This window comes from Canis aureus, chromosome 30, assembly GCF_053574225.1.
Source record: "Canis aureus isolate CA01 chromosome 30, VMU_Caureus_v.1.0, whole genome shotgun sequence".
In the NCBI taxonomy this organism is placed as follows: Eukaryota; Metazoa; Chordata; class Mammalia; order Carnivora; family Canidae; genus Canis; species Canis aureus.
The window spans coordinates 7,851,134-7,868,694 of NC_135640.1; the positions used below are offsets into that span (position 1 = coordinate 7,851,134).

Sequence of the window (17,561 nt, forward strand, 5' to 3'; positions counted from 1 at the left end):
TCTGTTGCCCTTTTAAGATGTGTCTAGGGTTACTGTACAAAAAGAAGGACTTTCAAAAAAAAAAAAAAAAAAAAAAAAAAAGAAGGACTTTCCAGAGAGTGGAGACAAGGATAAAGAAGAAAAGATCTGAGAGCTATTTCTAAGGAGGAAAAAATGGCATACCCCAATATTGAGTCCCTCCCTTATGTTTTCCAGAAATATTTCAGGATTTCTATGAGCCATTGTCTGCTATAAGCTTATCACTCTTACTCTTCCCTAAAATAATTACTTATTATGACTATCTGATATATATTCACCATAATATTTTAGTTTAAGGAAATAAGTTCATTTTTTATTGTATTATTATTGTCACTGTTACTATTTTCAATAACAAGCTGGCAATTTAATCAGGAGCAGATATGACTTAACACACTTGAGTAGAAAAGATAACTTTAAGTTTCTACCAGCTATCTTGCTTTGTCTTTTTGCCAATAGAGATGTCCCAAGCAGAGATTGTTCCTTTAATCACAGTCCATAATGGAAAGGCATATAAAGCATATACACATATAGCTCCTGATTAAAAGTAAATGTACTTAAAATTACTAAAAGTAATGTTTTATGCCACTGAAGTATGGGGGCTATTTGTTACCAAAGCAAATCTATCTAAAAACAGTCTTTAAAACTAAAAATGTAACAACATTTACAAGACTAAGTTTAATGGCTGGCAGATGATTAATGGGTAAAATGAAATTTTGTAAATTTCTTCATCTTTCACAGCTTAGATGGAATATATATTGTTGTAATTGAAATATCACAAAAAATAAAAACTATTATCATTTAATATTTCTTTCTTAATTCTCTCTCTTATTAGTAGCCTTAAGTAACATTTATTAGATTTAGCAAATGTGTATCCATTGTAATAGGACTTTATGGAAACTCATATCATGGTTTGGAATCACTTTCCACATTTATGATTTGGAATCACTTTCCACATTCATGATTTTTCACATCCTTGTGATGTGCTCTGCGCAATAAAATATAAGGGAAATCACAGTGCATCAGTTATGCATTTAGGCCTCAAGTGTTATTGAATACTTCTGCCTATTTTCTGGAACTCCTTCTATGACTATGAGAGAAAGCCAAAGATAGCTTATTGGAAGATAAGAGACAGGGGGATGCTAGAGCCAGCTCTTATTGACTTGGAGGAGCCAAACATGTGTATCTTTTACGAACTTCACATTCAGCTAAATCACATCGTCATTGCTAGACCAAAATTACCAAGGCTGAACATTGATCTGCCTTTCTGAGTCAAAATGTTTTCTCAGTGTTATCTCTTCATATTGGGGTCTTAATTCGGTAAATTTTTTCAACATTTGAAGTCACTGAGTTTCTGAAATCTCTATTTTATCTTTTATTCCTACTTGCAAACTGGCCACTTTTTTTCAGTTTGCCTCTTTTTTTAAAATACATTTCTTAAAGAAATCACCCCAAACTGAAACATACTACCAATGCCAATCTTTAGATCTAAACATTTCTTAGTTATCCAGTGTTCCTTGTAAATTATTTCAAAAAACAATTTTATCAAATATTTCACCAATGCAGTCCTTAACTTCTGATTAAAGTTGTCTTTTACAATCTGGAGAATTTATAAGCCAATGCCACATACTTTATTTTTTAAGGCAGCACTTTACTTTTGATACTATGAACTGGGAGGTTTGTCTCAACATTATACTCCCTCAAGAATATAATTTGGTGACGATTCTACTGTCTGCAGTGATGTAGATTGCTGTGGTAGTGAAAGGGGACATTGCAAATTATGTCCTACTTCTTAGAGGTTTAGGTTTCTACTCTAAGAAGCACATGACTTCATATAATGTGTGGAGTAGCAAAGAATAATACTATCATTTTCCCAAAAAGAGGGAAAGCAAAAATCTACAATAACATTAATGATTACTATGGTAGCTATTAAAAGAAGAAATAATAGAATATCACATATACCAGATATAAAGAATGACATGATTTGAGGAAGAAAGACATGTGGCTATTTGTTTTGGAGTACAATGATATAATCACATGCAGAGTGCAGAGTGGAATATTGGATGTGACAAGAGAGCCAGCATTTGGATGCTGCACAGAAACAGTATCAATGACCAGTTAGTCTTAACAAGAGCAGCAGGGTAAAGAAAAGAAAACTACAGCAATATTCATATGAGTAACTACATGTCCTATTCCATTTTGGCACAGAAGGGAACTCAGAATAGCAAGATAACAAAAAGTAAAAGATATATGCCTCAGTTTCATTCTTGGGATAGCTATCTGGTTAGTTTTGTGGGAAAGAAGGAGGCAAGCATTAAAATGAATATGAAACTGAAGCTTTAAAGTTGGCCAAATTTTTGTTTATAATTGAAATGACGATAAAATTGGAAATGTGCACAAGACAGGCACTACTGTGGAATTAGAAGGGAGATTTTAAAATATTGCTGAAGGCAGTGTTTGTAAACAAATAAAATAGGTACAGCCATTTCTTATTATTGGTGGGTAGTTATGTTCTATAAAGATACCATACATGCCAAAATAGCAAATACAGAACCACTTTTCCTAAGGATAATGCAGGGATATATTCCTGAGAACTGATCACAACATCTTTATTAACTGATCAATATATAACTTTGTTTTATGTTTCTGTTTAAAAATACTTTCTTTAATATATATTGTTGATTGATTAACTTTGAATTAATGGCAAATAGCACTATAACTCTTGTCTGAATGCAGCTTACCACATGTATTTTCTTTGTAAGACACATTGTACACTTTTGCAATAGGAACACTAGACAGCACTTCAGCATGATATTGGAGACCAAAAGAAGCTAAATCAATGATAAAATGCTTAAATATGTAAAAAAAAAAACAAAGAATAAAAACCAAAGTATGACACCAAATAGACTAAGGGATATGGCAGGAGGAAGGATTATTAAGTTGAGACTATTTCACTTATAGGTGAGAAATGTTGACTGTACCTTGATTCTAAGGTTTTGTAACAATGCAAAAGTCTAAGACTCTAAGAAGTGTTGTGAGAACAGAGCAAATAAGATATTTCTGTGGTTGGAGTAGTGAGTTCTAGTTTGGAGTTCGAGAAGAACTTTTCAAAGTTCTTTTCAAGAATAATTTTGAATAAATAATAAATGTATACATATATATTTGTATGCAAATGTATTTATAATAGTAAGAAATTATGAAACATCAGGAATATAAAAAATGAGCTATCTCTCTTACTCAAGTCCTCCTACTATTCAGAACTCCTTATTGGATGACACATAGTGTTACAAAGAGGGAAGGAATCTAGAAGGACATGGCATTTGAACAGGGCTTTAATAGGTCTTCTGGATTTGGAGAGATGAAGATGCATTATCAGTGCATTTATAGAGACATTATGAGAAAATCTTGATTGAGGGGATCCCTGGGTGGCTCAGCGGTTTAGTGCCTGCCTTTGGCCCAGGGCGTGATCCTGGAGTCCCGGGATCGAGTCCCACCTTGGGCTCCCTGCAGGGAGCCTGCTTCTCCCTCTGCCTATGTCTCTGCCTCTCTCTCTCTCTCTCTCTGTCTCTCATGAATAAATAAATAAAATATTTTAAAAAATTGCCAATTATAGATTTAGTGAGAAGTTCTAAGTTACATGATCATAATACAATTCTCTTTTGAATCATGAGTTAAATATGCCAAGGAGTAGAAATTATATCAGTGGATCTCAGAAGTGTATTCTTAATTTCCCTTCATTGTTAAAATTGTTCCTTAATATCCCATGAAAATCTTTACCTATTAATTTCATCCTAGTGACTTATTTTAGTACGAAAAGGATTATATAAGACTACAAGAAAACCAAATCAAACAGTAAAAAGAAATTAATAAAATACAACCTTGTTTGAATTTAACTGTTATTTCTGATAGTTTCAAAAACCTTTGGGGTTTTAAACAAACTCAACTGAAATAGTTCTACAGTCCCATGAAGTAGGTGCAGGCATTATAATCTCTATATTACAGCTGGGAACCTTGAGGCACAAAGCCATTTAAGTGATATGTCCAAGGTCACTGAGCAAGTCACTGGTGAGGCCAAAAATAGAATCCCAATTCTTCAGCTAGTTCTTTGTTCAGAAGACCATATTGGTTTTTTTATTACCCCAAGGATAAAATTTAGCTTTATATCAGAGGATATTTCTTCTTACATGCCAACCGAAAAATCAACATTTAAAAAAAATCATTAAATTGATATTAAATCAAATCATATTTCATGCTTGAGATTTTTCAAGTTACTCTCAGAAAAGTGTTTTCTTGTTGTTTAAGAGGAAAATATCCATACATAGTTTTTTGCTGTTATCATCTCAATTCATAAAACTTTTCTCCCTCCCCTAAATATTTAATGACTCTATTTAACTATGAATATGTTCTGGTTTCTGCACAAGAAAATGCAAGCCATAGTAATTGGCTTTGCCTTCAGACAACTGAGTCAGCAAGAAATCAGAGAGCCTATAGAAACCTTTTTATTTTCTATCAGTTTTTCAGAGTTTTAAGCCATTGAAATATACTGAAAAAATCTGGGAGGGAACTAAACCATGCAAATTAACCTTACATCTGCTTTATACAACTCTTGAACCTCCAGATTTGTAATTCCTTATCTGTGGCTGCTCAAACAATTTTCTGGTTCATAATGCTGTCAGTGCCATAGTAGGAAAGGAAAGTGGATTATAGTCTGAAGTACATGTTTGTCTAAAAGTGCTTCTATTTTTCCAGTCATGAAAAGAATATTTTTTCCCTCTTGTGGGAATCCTCGAGAGCTAGAAATTCTATGTTTTAAGTTTCATATCTATGCATATGGATTTTGTGGAAATCATTTTATAAAGTTCAAAGTTGTTAAATATTTTAAAAGAAATATATGTTCATACACTCTAAAAAAGGACTCTAGATATATTTATCTCTCTTTATACACTATATGCCTATAACATATAAACTCATATGTACATACATTTACATAAATGTAACATATGCCATTTTAGAATTACAAGCAATTATAATAATAGATAGCATTTACTAAGCAATCACCTTTTACCAGACACTCTGTGAAAGTTTTTGTATATAATATCTTATTTGTCCTCATTACATTATAGAGTGACTATTATTATTACTTTGACTTACTTAACAAGGAAACTGAGACACTAAGAGCATATGTCAATTGTCCAAAGTTACACAGCTTTTACGTGGGATAACAGGGTTGGAAACACAGGTGGTTTATTTTTCCTACACTGCGTGTGAATAGAAATTATTTGTGGACATCTGAGTAAAATAAAAATGTAAAGTCTAGAGCTTTAGTCAAAATTGACTAAATTCATAAACTAAGATCCAGAAAAGAGAAATGTCTTCCATAGGTTGTACAGTCAGTCACCCAGGTCCCAAATCTGGAAAATGGCTCAGACAGCATTGCATTATTGCTCTCACAGTTGTCATAATGAAATGATGTCATAAATTGCAAAACAGGTAGGAACTATCTTTTATGTAGATAGCTATTTCTTTTACATTTTTCCGGCTGAGATAATTTTTTAAATTAGGTAGATAAAATATTTTCCACTTTAGTTTTCTGTTAATGTTTATAAGACAATTGTAAAGGATATATATAGGGATTTCTACTTTCCTATGGCTAGTGTTCAACAACTTTTCTCCACAGCCATTTATTATTCAAACTCCTTCTCCATAAATGTTACAGAAATAGCTTAAGACACTCGGATATCTGAAATGCTACCATCAATGCAACATCTTAGTATTTATCTTAGGGTAATTTTTTTTTTTTTTTTTTTTTTTGCTAGGTTTTACACTCTTTACTCTTCCCTTTCCCCTCTGAGTTTGTCTCCATGTTATTCTGGTCATACCTGCAACTTTTAAATGTGCTTCCTCTCACTTCTGTGTGAACAGTTCTTTAACAAATATTGATGTTCTTAATTTTTATTCTATAGCCTACTATTCTTAGTATAAACCACCCCATGGTTGAGGGTGATCATATTTCCTAGAATAAAAATATTTGGATAATTCTGTATGTGAATTACATGCACACACATACACAAGAAAGGACAGTGAACTTCAAATTCCACTTGTTTACTGTACTTTCTCAACCATCCACAATTAAGGGTATGAAACACATACAAATGATGGTCAGAGGTAGCCCCACAGGGATATAACACCTCTACTGAGGTCTAAAGCTCCAGAATGATTCAGTTATGTGACTATATCTGGAATAATTTCTTAAAGTTCTATTTTTTAGTAACTATCTTCATGTGGTATTATGTTGATAAAATTTCCTGCTAAAGGTTCATTAAAACAAAACAAAACAAAACAAAATGAGAAACCAGATTCAAAAACTTCTCTGATCTCCCTTGGTTTATGGACTGACCTCACTTTCCCATTTAAGACTGACTTGCTACAATTTAAAACTTTACTCTCAAACTCAACAGTAACATTTCCTCTCTCACCTTCCCAACTGTGTAGCACAGATTAGTCTTACCTTGAGCTAATGAAAGATGGAGTTAAGTAGAGAAAATTATGGTCTGTCTTTCCCAAACTTCTCTTCCCTCCTTTTGTGTACTGAGTCATGAGTTAGGAAAGGGAAACTCCAATATTTTCTTACTCCCTAGCATGGGATTGCAGTCTTTTCTTTGCTTGATATAATCATTATATTCCTTGTCTATGAGCTCCAACAAACCATGACAAAGTATTTGTGTGCAGCTCCCCTAGGCATTTTTACATTTGTGGGTTTGGCCCCATCTCTCAGCTGACCCTTAGCTGATGAATTCTTTTAATGTTTATGTCTGTTTTGTCCCTTCATTCCTCAAATCTGTAGGTGTAATGGCAAGGCTATATCCCCCAATTGTATTTACCCTTCGAGGTCCTGTGGGACCCTGCAGAATGCTTCTCCTGTATACTTAGAGAAGGTGTTTCTGCTCCTTCTCATGTCTTGCAGCTTACCCATACACACACATACATACATACATTCTCTCCCCTCTCTCTTTCTTTTCTCTTTCCAATTCTCCTTCCTTCTGTTCATTTAGCACAGGAGAATTTCAGCAATCCTTGTTCCAAGCAGATGTATAAACAAAGAATGAAAACTGATTCCTCTTCTTGAAGCCTTTACCAAACTTTCAAAATAAAATTCATAGAGCCCCCTTCCATGTCTCCAAAGTGGGAAGGCTTTCCATGAACAGGAATCTCTCCAAAATGTCAACCATAGTATTATTATCCAATGTTCATTCTATAGTAATTGGTAGGGATGAATGAGCAGGGTTAACATATGTCCTTTCTCTAACTGGCACCTCTCAATAATTCCAATTTCTGGTGGCTCTCTGAATTTAGAATGTTAAGTACTTAAAACAAGGTACTGTCAGCTTACACCATAATTCGAGAATACAAGAAACCATCCACATTTTGTTACACTGGATCAAAGATGATTCATGGGAGAGAACGCAGTAGTTGCAAAGGCCCTTAAGTGCCATTCTCTTCTGGCATCTTAACAAACTCTGACTTCACCTTTGACATTTAACTGCTGAAAGTTTTCAAGCCCTGTCTCTTCTGCCCCACAACTGGCAAAGCTGATAAGAAAGGCTGGGTGCTCCCTCCTTTGGCAAGAGTAGGAAATTCAAACCATGCAAATCGCAGGCCCATTCACAGGAACATTCACTCAAACAGATCCCCTAATTTCAAGAAAAGCCTAACTGGTCTCTTTTATCTGTTACCTCCAGGCTCTGCTTTTGGACCTGCTCATAAGATAACCATTTTTTCTTGTTTTTTTTTTTTTTTTTTTTTTAAAGAAAGCTTCATTATGTGAGTAATAAACCTTTCTGTATCCTCTCTCTCTGTTTTGTGGGGTTTTTTGTTGTTGTTGTTGTTGTTGTTGTTTTTGTTTTTTGTTTTTTTGTAAAAAAATCACTTTTTGTTTAGGTATAAATGACATATAACGTCATGTTGCTTTCAGGTGTACACATGATTCAATATTTGCATATATTATGAAATGGCCATAATGCATACTCCTAACTACACTCCTGCAAAGAGAGGGAACCTGTACCTGAAGCAAGCCAGGGAATAATCTTTATGATGAATCCTTTGAGAACATACCTTGCAGGAACATAGTAGGCCTGGTAGGAGTTGACTAGTTCCTGATGAAGACGGCCACCTCGGAGCACTCCCATACCCAGCTGATGAAGCTCGACGGTGAGTCAGGTGTCAAATTTGTTGTGGAGGCCAAGAATCTGGGCAGGCAGCCCAAACTGGGAGAGGGCCTGAAGTAGCTGGCCAGGTCACCCCAAAGGGCGGGGCGTCACTGGACAACGGAGGGAGCCTATCGTTTCACGGGCCAGGGAGGTGCACCTGGAGATCTGGCCGAAAGGCCTGGAGGAGGCTCAGCACATCAAGGAATCCGACCCAGTCCTCTCGTACCATGAAACTGCGCGGCGGGAGAGGAGTGTGCTCGATCCGCCCAGGCCTCCCAACACGCAGCAGCGCGCGGCTGCCTCACTCAGAAGCACAAACACGCCGCGAGACCTGCAAGATCTGGTGTTTTCGGCCCATCGCCCGGACCCTGACATTCTCACCCGCGGCACCAAGGGCGTCTAGTATTCCAGCAAGATCAAGGACAGCGGGGCGGCCGTCGGACACCGGACACCGGACACCGAGGAGGGGGCGCTGCGTGAGGCCAGCGCATGTGACGTGCGCCCCGACGTCCGCCGTCCGGCGCTGCGCGCTGATGTCACGCGGTGCGCCCCCCCCCCCCCCCCCGCGGGGCGCTGAGGGTCCGGCCGGGCCGTGGGACCTGTGTCCTCTGCGGAGTGCCGAGAACCAAGCCGAGTGGCGGGGGGCGTCTGTGCTGCCCTCAGCCGGAAGCGCCGCCACGTCGTTGAGGAGTCCCAGGGAGCCGTGTCCCGTGTTTGCCATGGAGGCCGACCTGCCCTTCAGCGAGGCCTCCGCCGCGAGCACGTGTGGCCACTGGCAGGCCCTGCCCGGAGACCCCTTTGACGAGGGGCCAGGCACGAGGGCTTGGAGGACGGCGTCCTGATGCTGGGGAACTCTCTGGACTAGCCGTAGGCAGGCCCCTGGAAGGCGGCCCGGCGCGCACGGACCTCCGGGGGGCCCCGGGGCCCGCTAGTGACCGACCGCCGCGACCCTCGACGCCGCCCAAACACGCGGCGCGGCGCCTGTCGGGTTCCGGGGCCTGGTCCGCCCCGCGCACTGTTCGGCCTGAACGCCCCGTGTCCTGCCCCGGGATGCTGATTTCGAGATTTCAGAGGCCGCAGAGATGCCTTCACAGCAGGTACTTATTTGGCCAGTGGGGGGAGGGGAGGGGACGGCGCACCAAACCCTTCTTCTTTTTTTCTTCTTTTTTTTCTTTTTCATTTCTTCAGAGGGAAACTCAAACACCCTTTCTTTTCTTTTCTTTTTTCTACCTTTTTTTTTTTTAAATGCACCAAGAGGTTTATTTGTGCAAATAGCTCATATGGATTTTCTCATATGGGAAGAGGATTAAGCAGGTACACATCTTCTTTGAACAGAGATTAGAAGGTGGAAACTCTTGTGTGGTGTCACCATAAGCACCTCCAGCTATAGTAGTACCATTGGAATAATAAGTTTGATGTGGGGAAGATTGTGAGAAAAATAAAAAAATAAAAAATCACTTGAATGTGGCATAATCGGGCTTACCAACCTAACCGAAGTCCCACTTCCATGGGGTGAGTGAAACAATTGCACTGTAAGGAGGCTGGCGAGGGACCACTACTACAGGGTCTGGCGGCGGCGGGTTCTTTCTTCTAATGCTTTTTTTGGTGACTTGGTTTTGCTGTCTCCTGGCGGGCTTTCACTTTGAGCTGCTGAAGGATGGTTTGTGCTTTGAACTGTGTTGCATCATGCTGCATTTGCCGAGCATGCCAACATCTCCCTTACAGATTTAGCTGACCGACCTTGGCAGTTTCTGTTAATTGACATTTAAGGACAGTAGTATGGAATTAGGGGCCTCCTTAAAATGGCTGTAGTTCATGTGTGTTGTCTGGGAACTACCCTGGTGTCTCAGGGACAATCATCTGTCTTAATTCCAACATAAGCCGTAACTGCCTCTAACTCAAAGGAATGACTTTCATCCTGTGACCGTTGATTGTGTGTCTCAACCTGGCACTGGTTGCCATCATATGATGTGCTTAAAGGAAACACTGTGTAAATAAATGTGGACCCATCAGTGGTTGCTGATGTGGAGCAAGAGTAGTCACTATGTAGCATACTGAAGACCACACTCCTAAAACAAATAACACACTGTAACTTTTAAAAGTGCCTTTGTCTGTGCTGCAAAAAAATCCATGTAGTCTGGAATATAGGGAATAATACCCATAGTGCCCTCATGACACAGCTAAGGGGCTATTCAAAACCAATCTCAGTCGAGGGTTCTTAAACCCAATAAAGTTAATATTGCCATGGAAGAGCCTCTAACTCTATGACACTGATTTGTTACTCTCTGGAGGAAGAAACTTATGTGAGCAGGATATAGATTCTGGATTCCCTCAAAGTATATCCAGAAACTACAAAACAAAACATAAACCCAAAAACCAAACCAGAGGTCCACAGTTTACTAAATTGGAGATCCAAACTTCACTGGAAATTCAAAATTTACTGAAAGAATTTCTACAACAAACAGATAAAAGAGTGCTAATTAAATTTTATGCCTTTACAACACAGGTACTGAATTAATTTTAACATCTGCTCACATACACCAATTGAAACATTTCATGGCCTTTATCTGTACTGAAGCTCAAATTTCAGTTATCCTTGGGGATCCTACTAAATTTCAGTATGGTGTCCCTTTAAGGGAAGTTACAAAATATAAATGGGGGGGGGGAGTAGTATGCTTCACTGTAACTGTCAGAGCTATTACTTTGCTTAATTCCCCATTGTCAGAATACCCATTAACCTAAAATATCCCGGAGTGGCGTGGGCTCCAAGCCAATCAGTAATAAATTAAAATTAAGGTAAGTATTTGGCATTCACAATTAGATTTTTAAATGGGCTCCCCATCAACCTTTCTACTCAATTTCCTACATTTTCTGGTTTGAGAAACAGAGGTTTCTGGTTCATTTGGTTGAGCAATGGCTTGAACAGTGTGCTTCTTTTTAATCCACACTGCCCATTCAGTGTCACTGACAAACTCAGAGTGGCAAAAGGGGAAGCCCCAAAACAGGCCATGAATGGAAGGTCTCACATTGATGAGGTGAAAAAGGATCAGGTCCATAGTGCCTTTGGTTATTCTCCATCACCTCATTTCAACCATGGAGGATCTTACTCCTTTAGTTATAGTTACTGGTAGTCCAAATTTTGATGAGGCATGGATTTGGTGAGAATATTTGAGGTGGCAAGTAGGATGTGCTGTAGAATGGAGGAAGAAGGAAGATGAGGATTCCCAGGAATACCATGGAAGTAAAGGATATTCTGTTTGAATTTATCTGTACAGAGAGTAATTCCTGAATCAGGAGACTTAGGCTATTTTAAACTTTCTCTACCTAAAGGCAGAGTGTAGCTTTTAGCAAAGGTTGTGTTTGTGTGCAATTCTCCTCTCTGAGTAGCTTTTAGAGAAGGTTGTGTTTTTGTTCAGATGTCTGTGATCAACTTCTCTTTATTCAAAACCACTTGAGACTCAGTTTGATGAATTTAAAGTAAGGAAGATTTAATTTAAAAAAAGAAAATACAGTGCTAAAAAACTAGGTACAAAAGAAATCGCTACCAGGTGTAAGATTGAGGTAAGTTGTCTACTTGAAATAAAACAGCACATTTTCATGCAACTGTTTATTGGTTATTTCAAGATTCTAAATTTAAGATATTAAATGATCCTTCTTGAGTCACTGTTTTTTATTAAATAGGTAATACAGCAAATAAAGATCATTTTTAACAACATGCTTTTAATTTTACAAATAATGATTCTCAAATAGATAATCTTATTAATTTTATTTTTCTATTCTTAATAGAGCATATGGACATGATTTGGTTTTCAGTTACTCAGGAAGTGTTTATTGAGTCTCTACTATATTTCTATGCCAGAAAAAAAAAAAAAAAAGGTAACGTGAGGCAGAAAAATACTTAGGAAAATAAGAAAACACAAGCCATGGACTATGATCTATATTAAAATACTTTTAAACTATTTCTGTTTCCCCAGAGATGTTAGATATACACAAATAGTAGCTTGTGAACCTTTCTCAGAGCCATCATATTTAAATAAAATCAATGACTTTTTATCTGTCATAAGTCTGACAGAGACACATACTATTGATCTCTCTGTATCTCTAATGCCAACCTTGTCTGCTAAATGATGGGATCTGTAAAGATTTGATAAATTGGTGTTTAGTGAATGTGAGCCAATAAGGAAATAAACTCTTATAAAATGGAAACACATAAAAACATTTCTATGTGTTAAAAAAAGAAATTAAAAAATAGTATATGTAGCTCTTTGTTTTAAAACCATTAAAGTTATCTTCTCTGGTAAGAGGAATATGATACCTAGATCATTTTGAGTTGAGAAGACCCAGCCTCTTCATTGATGGGATGCCAACTTCGAAGTAGGCCTGAGGGACAGCTGGTGTTTCAGGAAAAATAAGATTACTTTAACACTGATAATTTCAGCACAGAGTGTCATCTGTTTGGAGAATGTTTAATCAGAAGATATTGACTCCATTTTCCCAAAGAATAATAAGATGTTCTCACAAATGGAAGGATTTGGTAAGATACTTGAGGACAGGTAGAAAACAGGAAATTATCAGTGGGCGTCACAATGGGAACAATCTGAAGCTTCATCTTTACATGAAATTTACATCTTGAGCCCAGCTATCATTACAGAAACAGCTTTAAAATATCTGGATTATATCTTCACAGGAGTATTTTGTACCTCAAAGTTTATCTATTTTTGTTCTTTGTGATTATTATTATTTTCAAAAATGCACTGTCATTTTTATCAATTGTTCCCATTGAAATGCTAAAATCATGACAATTGCCTCTACTTCATTTCTAAATAAAATTGTCTCCAAGATCTATCAATTCAACTCTACTTGCTAGTTTATTTGTTTCTACCCTATTTCAGAGTAACATCAACTATGGCCAGACTAAGACCCTCAGAGTAATGCTTCTTATAGTTAACTGTTCATTTAAGTGATCTGCAGGTACTGGGAAAATGATAATGGGAGTGGGTCTGGAGTGGGTCTGAAATTCTTCATTTCTAATAAACTTGCAATTGTTGGTGCTGCTGAGTTCAGACGACATTTTAAAAAGGCTTTAGAGAGTTTACCAATGTCCCCACCACTGCTACAGATGCATCATTCCAAATAAATAAATAAACAAACAAACAAACCAATACATGGAATAACTGTACAGAGAATAAAATTCTGATTTTTTTCATATTTTAAAAATGTATTTTCTTGGAAATCGCAGAATTCACATTATAATTTACTCTGAATCTGCCTATAGAGTAATTTAGGTCATTTTCACCTCATGTTTGTATGTTTTTAAGAATACCCTATTTGGTGTTCAATCATTATCCTTTCCAAAAAAAACTTTCCTAGAAACTGTGTGACCATTATTATATAAATGCATATGAATCAAATGTGAGAGCTAAGAAACAAAAAAACAGAAAACTTAAACCTTTACTTTTTGTTGCAAAAAAAGTTGTTACTTTTTTTTTTATTTTAAAATATCTTATTACATAATCTTTTCATGGCACCATCAGGAGTAACAGAAAACATTATTCCCAGTTCCTAACCACATCCTGATTTTTTTTTCAAGTATCACAATGTTTATTGATAGATACAAGCATATAAAATCAGGGCATGAACATGACTTGATAAATTAAGTAGACTTAATTTCAATACTACAATAAGAGGGACCAATTCAAATTCTCACCATTTGTTTCACACCCACAGAATCACTTCAAGGACATTAACAATCTCCCAGAACTGATCAGTTTTGTGTAAGTAAACCATGTTTCTTTTAAAAAGACTTGTGCACTTGCCCAGGCTCAAGGATATTAAAATCTAGCACATAAAGCCCATTACTAGAGGAAGAAATACAGGCTGTATACTATTACAGCAACAACCATCAATTACAGTTAAGAATTTTTCTGTAACAACCAAGGGCCTATGCAAATAAGTTAGGCAAGCCAAACTGTCAACTGACTCCTTCTAATCTATTTTCTAACTTGAATATTTCTTTTGCCTAAGTTAGTTTCCACATTACTTCTGCAAAGATTGAAGACTTATTGCATACTCATGTACTCATTTATGTATCAGCAGTACACAATGTTGACTCTGATAGGTGCTATTTTATGTTTTGGGGCTATATTGATGTAGAAGACAGATACAGTTCTTATTCCTATGGGATTCATATCAGTAGGGGAACCAAAATATTTCAAAGGTTACACAGGTAAGTTATTGTGATTATGTTTTTCAGAATTCAGTGAGATTTTAAATGAGTAGAAGCTACTATTGATGTAGGAAAAAACATTAGGATTTGAAGCCAATGGCTAAGAAAGAATTCTTGAAACATCTTTGGTGCAAAAGGTGATTTTATTAAAACATGGGTACAGGTCTTGTGGGCAGGAAAAGTTGCACTGGGGGCATGAGAAGTGGCCCATTATATACTTTCAAGATGGGAGGGGATTAGGGAGAGCGTAAGTCTCTAAAGAATTTTGGAAGCAAGGTTTCCAGAACCTTGAGGGGGCTAGCTATTACTGAGAAAAGGTGATTTATTGTCATCTATTAAAACCTTAGTCATGAGGCCCTTCAGAGGTGTATCGGTGGGCCATATGCTTGGGGGATGATTGCCAACATGTATCTTGGGAGGCCTAGAGATAAATTTTCTAAAGGAATTTTTATGTGTTAAAGTAGACTAACAGGATCCTGGGGGTCAGGCTAAGGTTGTCTTTTGCCTTTAGCAAAGTTTTAACATTGAAACAGTTGAGTCCCTGGAGGAATGTTGCTCTGCCTTTTTCATGGACTTGTCAGTGTGCTGTAGATGGTAAGGAAATTTAATAATTTTTCTTCTGCCTTTGTTTCCCACATCATTAAAATTGGGATTAGTGTCTGTTTCAGTGAAGGTTTTCCTGAAGAAGAGACATTAAATTAAAACTTGAAGAATGAGCAGGATTTAGGCAAATGAAAAGTAAAGAGTATGTGTGACAATCTGAAGATGGGGATAATCAGAGCGTGTTTAACAGAGTGAATGCCAGTGTAGCTAAATGACAATGAATGTAGTTGAGATGTCTTGAAAGGAGTTTAGAGAGGTAGGTAGCAACTAGATTATACAGGATGATGAAGGTTGTGTATTGAATTTCTTTAATGTAAGCCTTTACTCACACTCTCTCTATTAGCTGAAATGATTTTTCTTAGCTCCTCTATCTGTGCTAATTCTCCTCATCCTCCCAAGTTCCACTACCTGGAACCTAATCATGATGGCTAAAATTTATTAAGTCTTTGTCATTTGTCAACTGCAATAGAAAATGCTTCAAGGACAGCACCTATTTATTTCCTAACTTTGTTATACATAGTGACTTTGTCATCCTCCTTTTCAAGATGTGATATGTGGAGAGATTGCATAAATTGTCCAGGATTATATGTGGCAGATCACATTACAAAGTCAGGCTGTCTGATCTAAAGATTGTTTAACCACTAAGCACTATTGGCTCTTTTAAAAGAAATTTAATTCTATTCACTGTGTTCTAACTCTTGACAATTCAACTGATATTCTGGGGTTCTTAGTCTTTAAGGTTCTTTCTTGGTATATATGACCTAGTGCCACCCACAACTTGGCATTAATTTCTGCCACTGAGACATTATGAAAATAACACGCAGGAGCGCCTGAGTGGCTCAGTTGGTTAAGCATCTGACTTTGGCTCAGGTTATGATCTCAAGGTCTGGGTATTGAGCCACACATTGGGGTCCCTGCTCAGTGGGAGTCTGCTTGTCCCTCTCCCTTTGCCCCTCCCCCTGCTCCTACTCTCTCTAAAATAAATAAATTCTTAAAAAAGAAAAGATTCCCCAATGACGCCTGGGTGGCTCAGCAGATGAGCATTTGCCTTTGGCTCAGTGCATGATCCCCATCCCTGGGATCGAATCCCACATTGGGCTCCTTGTGAGGTGTCTGCTTCTCCCTCTGCCTGTGTCTCTACCTCTCTCTCTCTCGTGAATAAATAAAATATATTTTTTAAAAAAGGTAAAGAAAAGATTCTTTGGAAAAGAATACTCAAACCAACCAACTTTGCCTAGGATGGAGCTAGATCCACAGAAGGCTTCCAATTAATATTTTGGAGTAGATGCCTCAGTGACCAAATTTCAGATTAATTTGTGGTTTGGCTTTGATATGACCATTCAGAGGCATAGTCTCCCTGAATCATTTTAGACCAGGCTGGGACACAAAGAAGATAGCCATTGTTTCTTCCAAAGGTAGTGAAATCCAGTTTTGCCCCAAGAACCCTTCAGCACCTCCTAGTGAAGGAAAGAGAGGCCTGAGAATGAGGCTCTTCATTTCAAACAATATTCAAGTGAGCTCAATTTTCCACCTAGAAAATGTACTACATTTAGGAGTCAATGGAACTCAGAATTCTAATAACCTGAATCTTTCTGGCATAACAAAATGCACAGTATTAATGACAATTAATTATATATCCATTTAAGAATTGGGATAATACTATTGAGTCCAAGCTTGCCTGTGTGGTGTGTGTGTGTATTATGTAGTATATATATAATACAGTTTCATATTAGTATATATATAATATAGTGTTATGTTAGTTTCATTTTGTATATGTATAATAAGGCAAAATTAAATAAATATAAATATATAAATGCAAAATTATCAGTGCCCTAGTTGGGGTACCAGTATCAAAGGAGAATCTATTGTGTATGTTAACCATTTCTTAAAAGAGCTCTTGCAAATTAAAATCATATTTATTAAAGTAATAGAAATGATTTCACCATGAGTTAATATCTGGAGACTTTTGAATTGAGATTTCTCTCCAATTCTTGAAATGGCTTAAAAGCAAGGGAGCTTAATTAACAGGAACACGTGGCATAAATTTTCCTGTCTACTATCATTGGTATTCTGTGAACATAAGGAGGAAAATCCATAGTTTGTTCAAAATCACAGTTTTCTGAAATAAAATGGTGGTAATTTATATCAGGTGAGGAATAGTTAAGATGTTTTAACATTCTATGTCCCAAGAATAGTTCTTCCATTAAATATAAATGTTCTTAGAACTAGGTTTATCCATTGATACATCATTAAATTTAGTTGCTTTATTTTTAATATGCATATTTGTGGTTGATATTCTGGGTCTTTTGAATTTATTTCACCTTTTTTTATTAGAATATTTACTTGCTCACTTTCCCTCTTAAAATTCCCATAATGGGGATCCCTGGGTGGCGCAGCGGTTTGGCGCCTGCCTTTGGCCCAGGGCGCGATCCTGGAGACCCGGGATCGAATCCCACATCGGGCTCCCGGTGCATGGAGCCTGCTTCTCCCTCTGCCTGTGTCTCTGCCTC

At 37.3% G+C, this 17,561-nt stretch overlaps 1 protein-coding gene and 1 long non-coding RNA gene across 4 annotated transcripts in view; one reads left to right on the top strand and one right to left on the bottom strand.

Annotated features, from left to right (window-relative positions):
- The window catches only part of LOC144301719 (uncharacterized), a 232,326-nt gene extending 223,595 nt beyond the window's left edge, over nucleotides 1–8,731 (bottom strand). For all 3 annotated transcript variants that reach the window (XR_013368453.1, XR_013368452.1, XR_013368455.1), the window contains exon 1: nucleotides 8,128–8,731. This is a non-coding gene — a long non-coding RNA (uncharacterized LOC144301719). The remainder of the gene's footprint in view (nucleotides 1–8,127) is intronic.
- The window catches only part of LOC144301718 (uncharacterized), a 359,087-nt gene that overhangs the window by 61,332 nt on the left and 280,194 nt on the right, over nucleotides 1–17,561 (top strand). The window contains exon 3 of the mRNA XM_077878759.1: nucleotides 7,988–9,319. Within this exon, the coding sequence (XP_077734885.1) occupies nucleotides 8,450–9,064 (615 nt within the window). The 5' untranslated portion in view covers nucleotides 7,988–8,449 and the 3' untranslated portion in view covers nucleotides 9,065–9,319. The remainder of the gene's footprint in view (nucleotides 1–7,987; nucleotides 9,320–17,561) is intronic.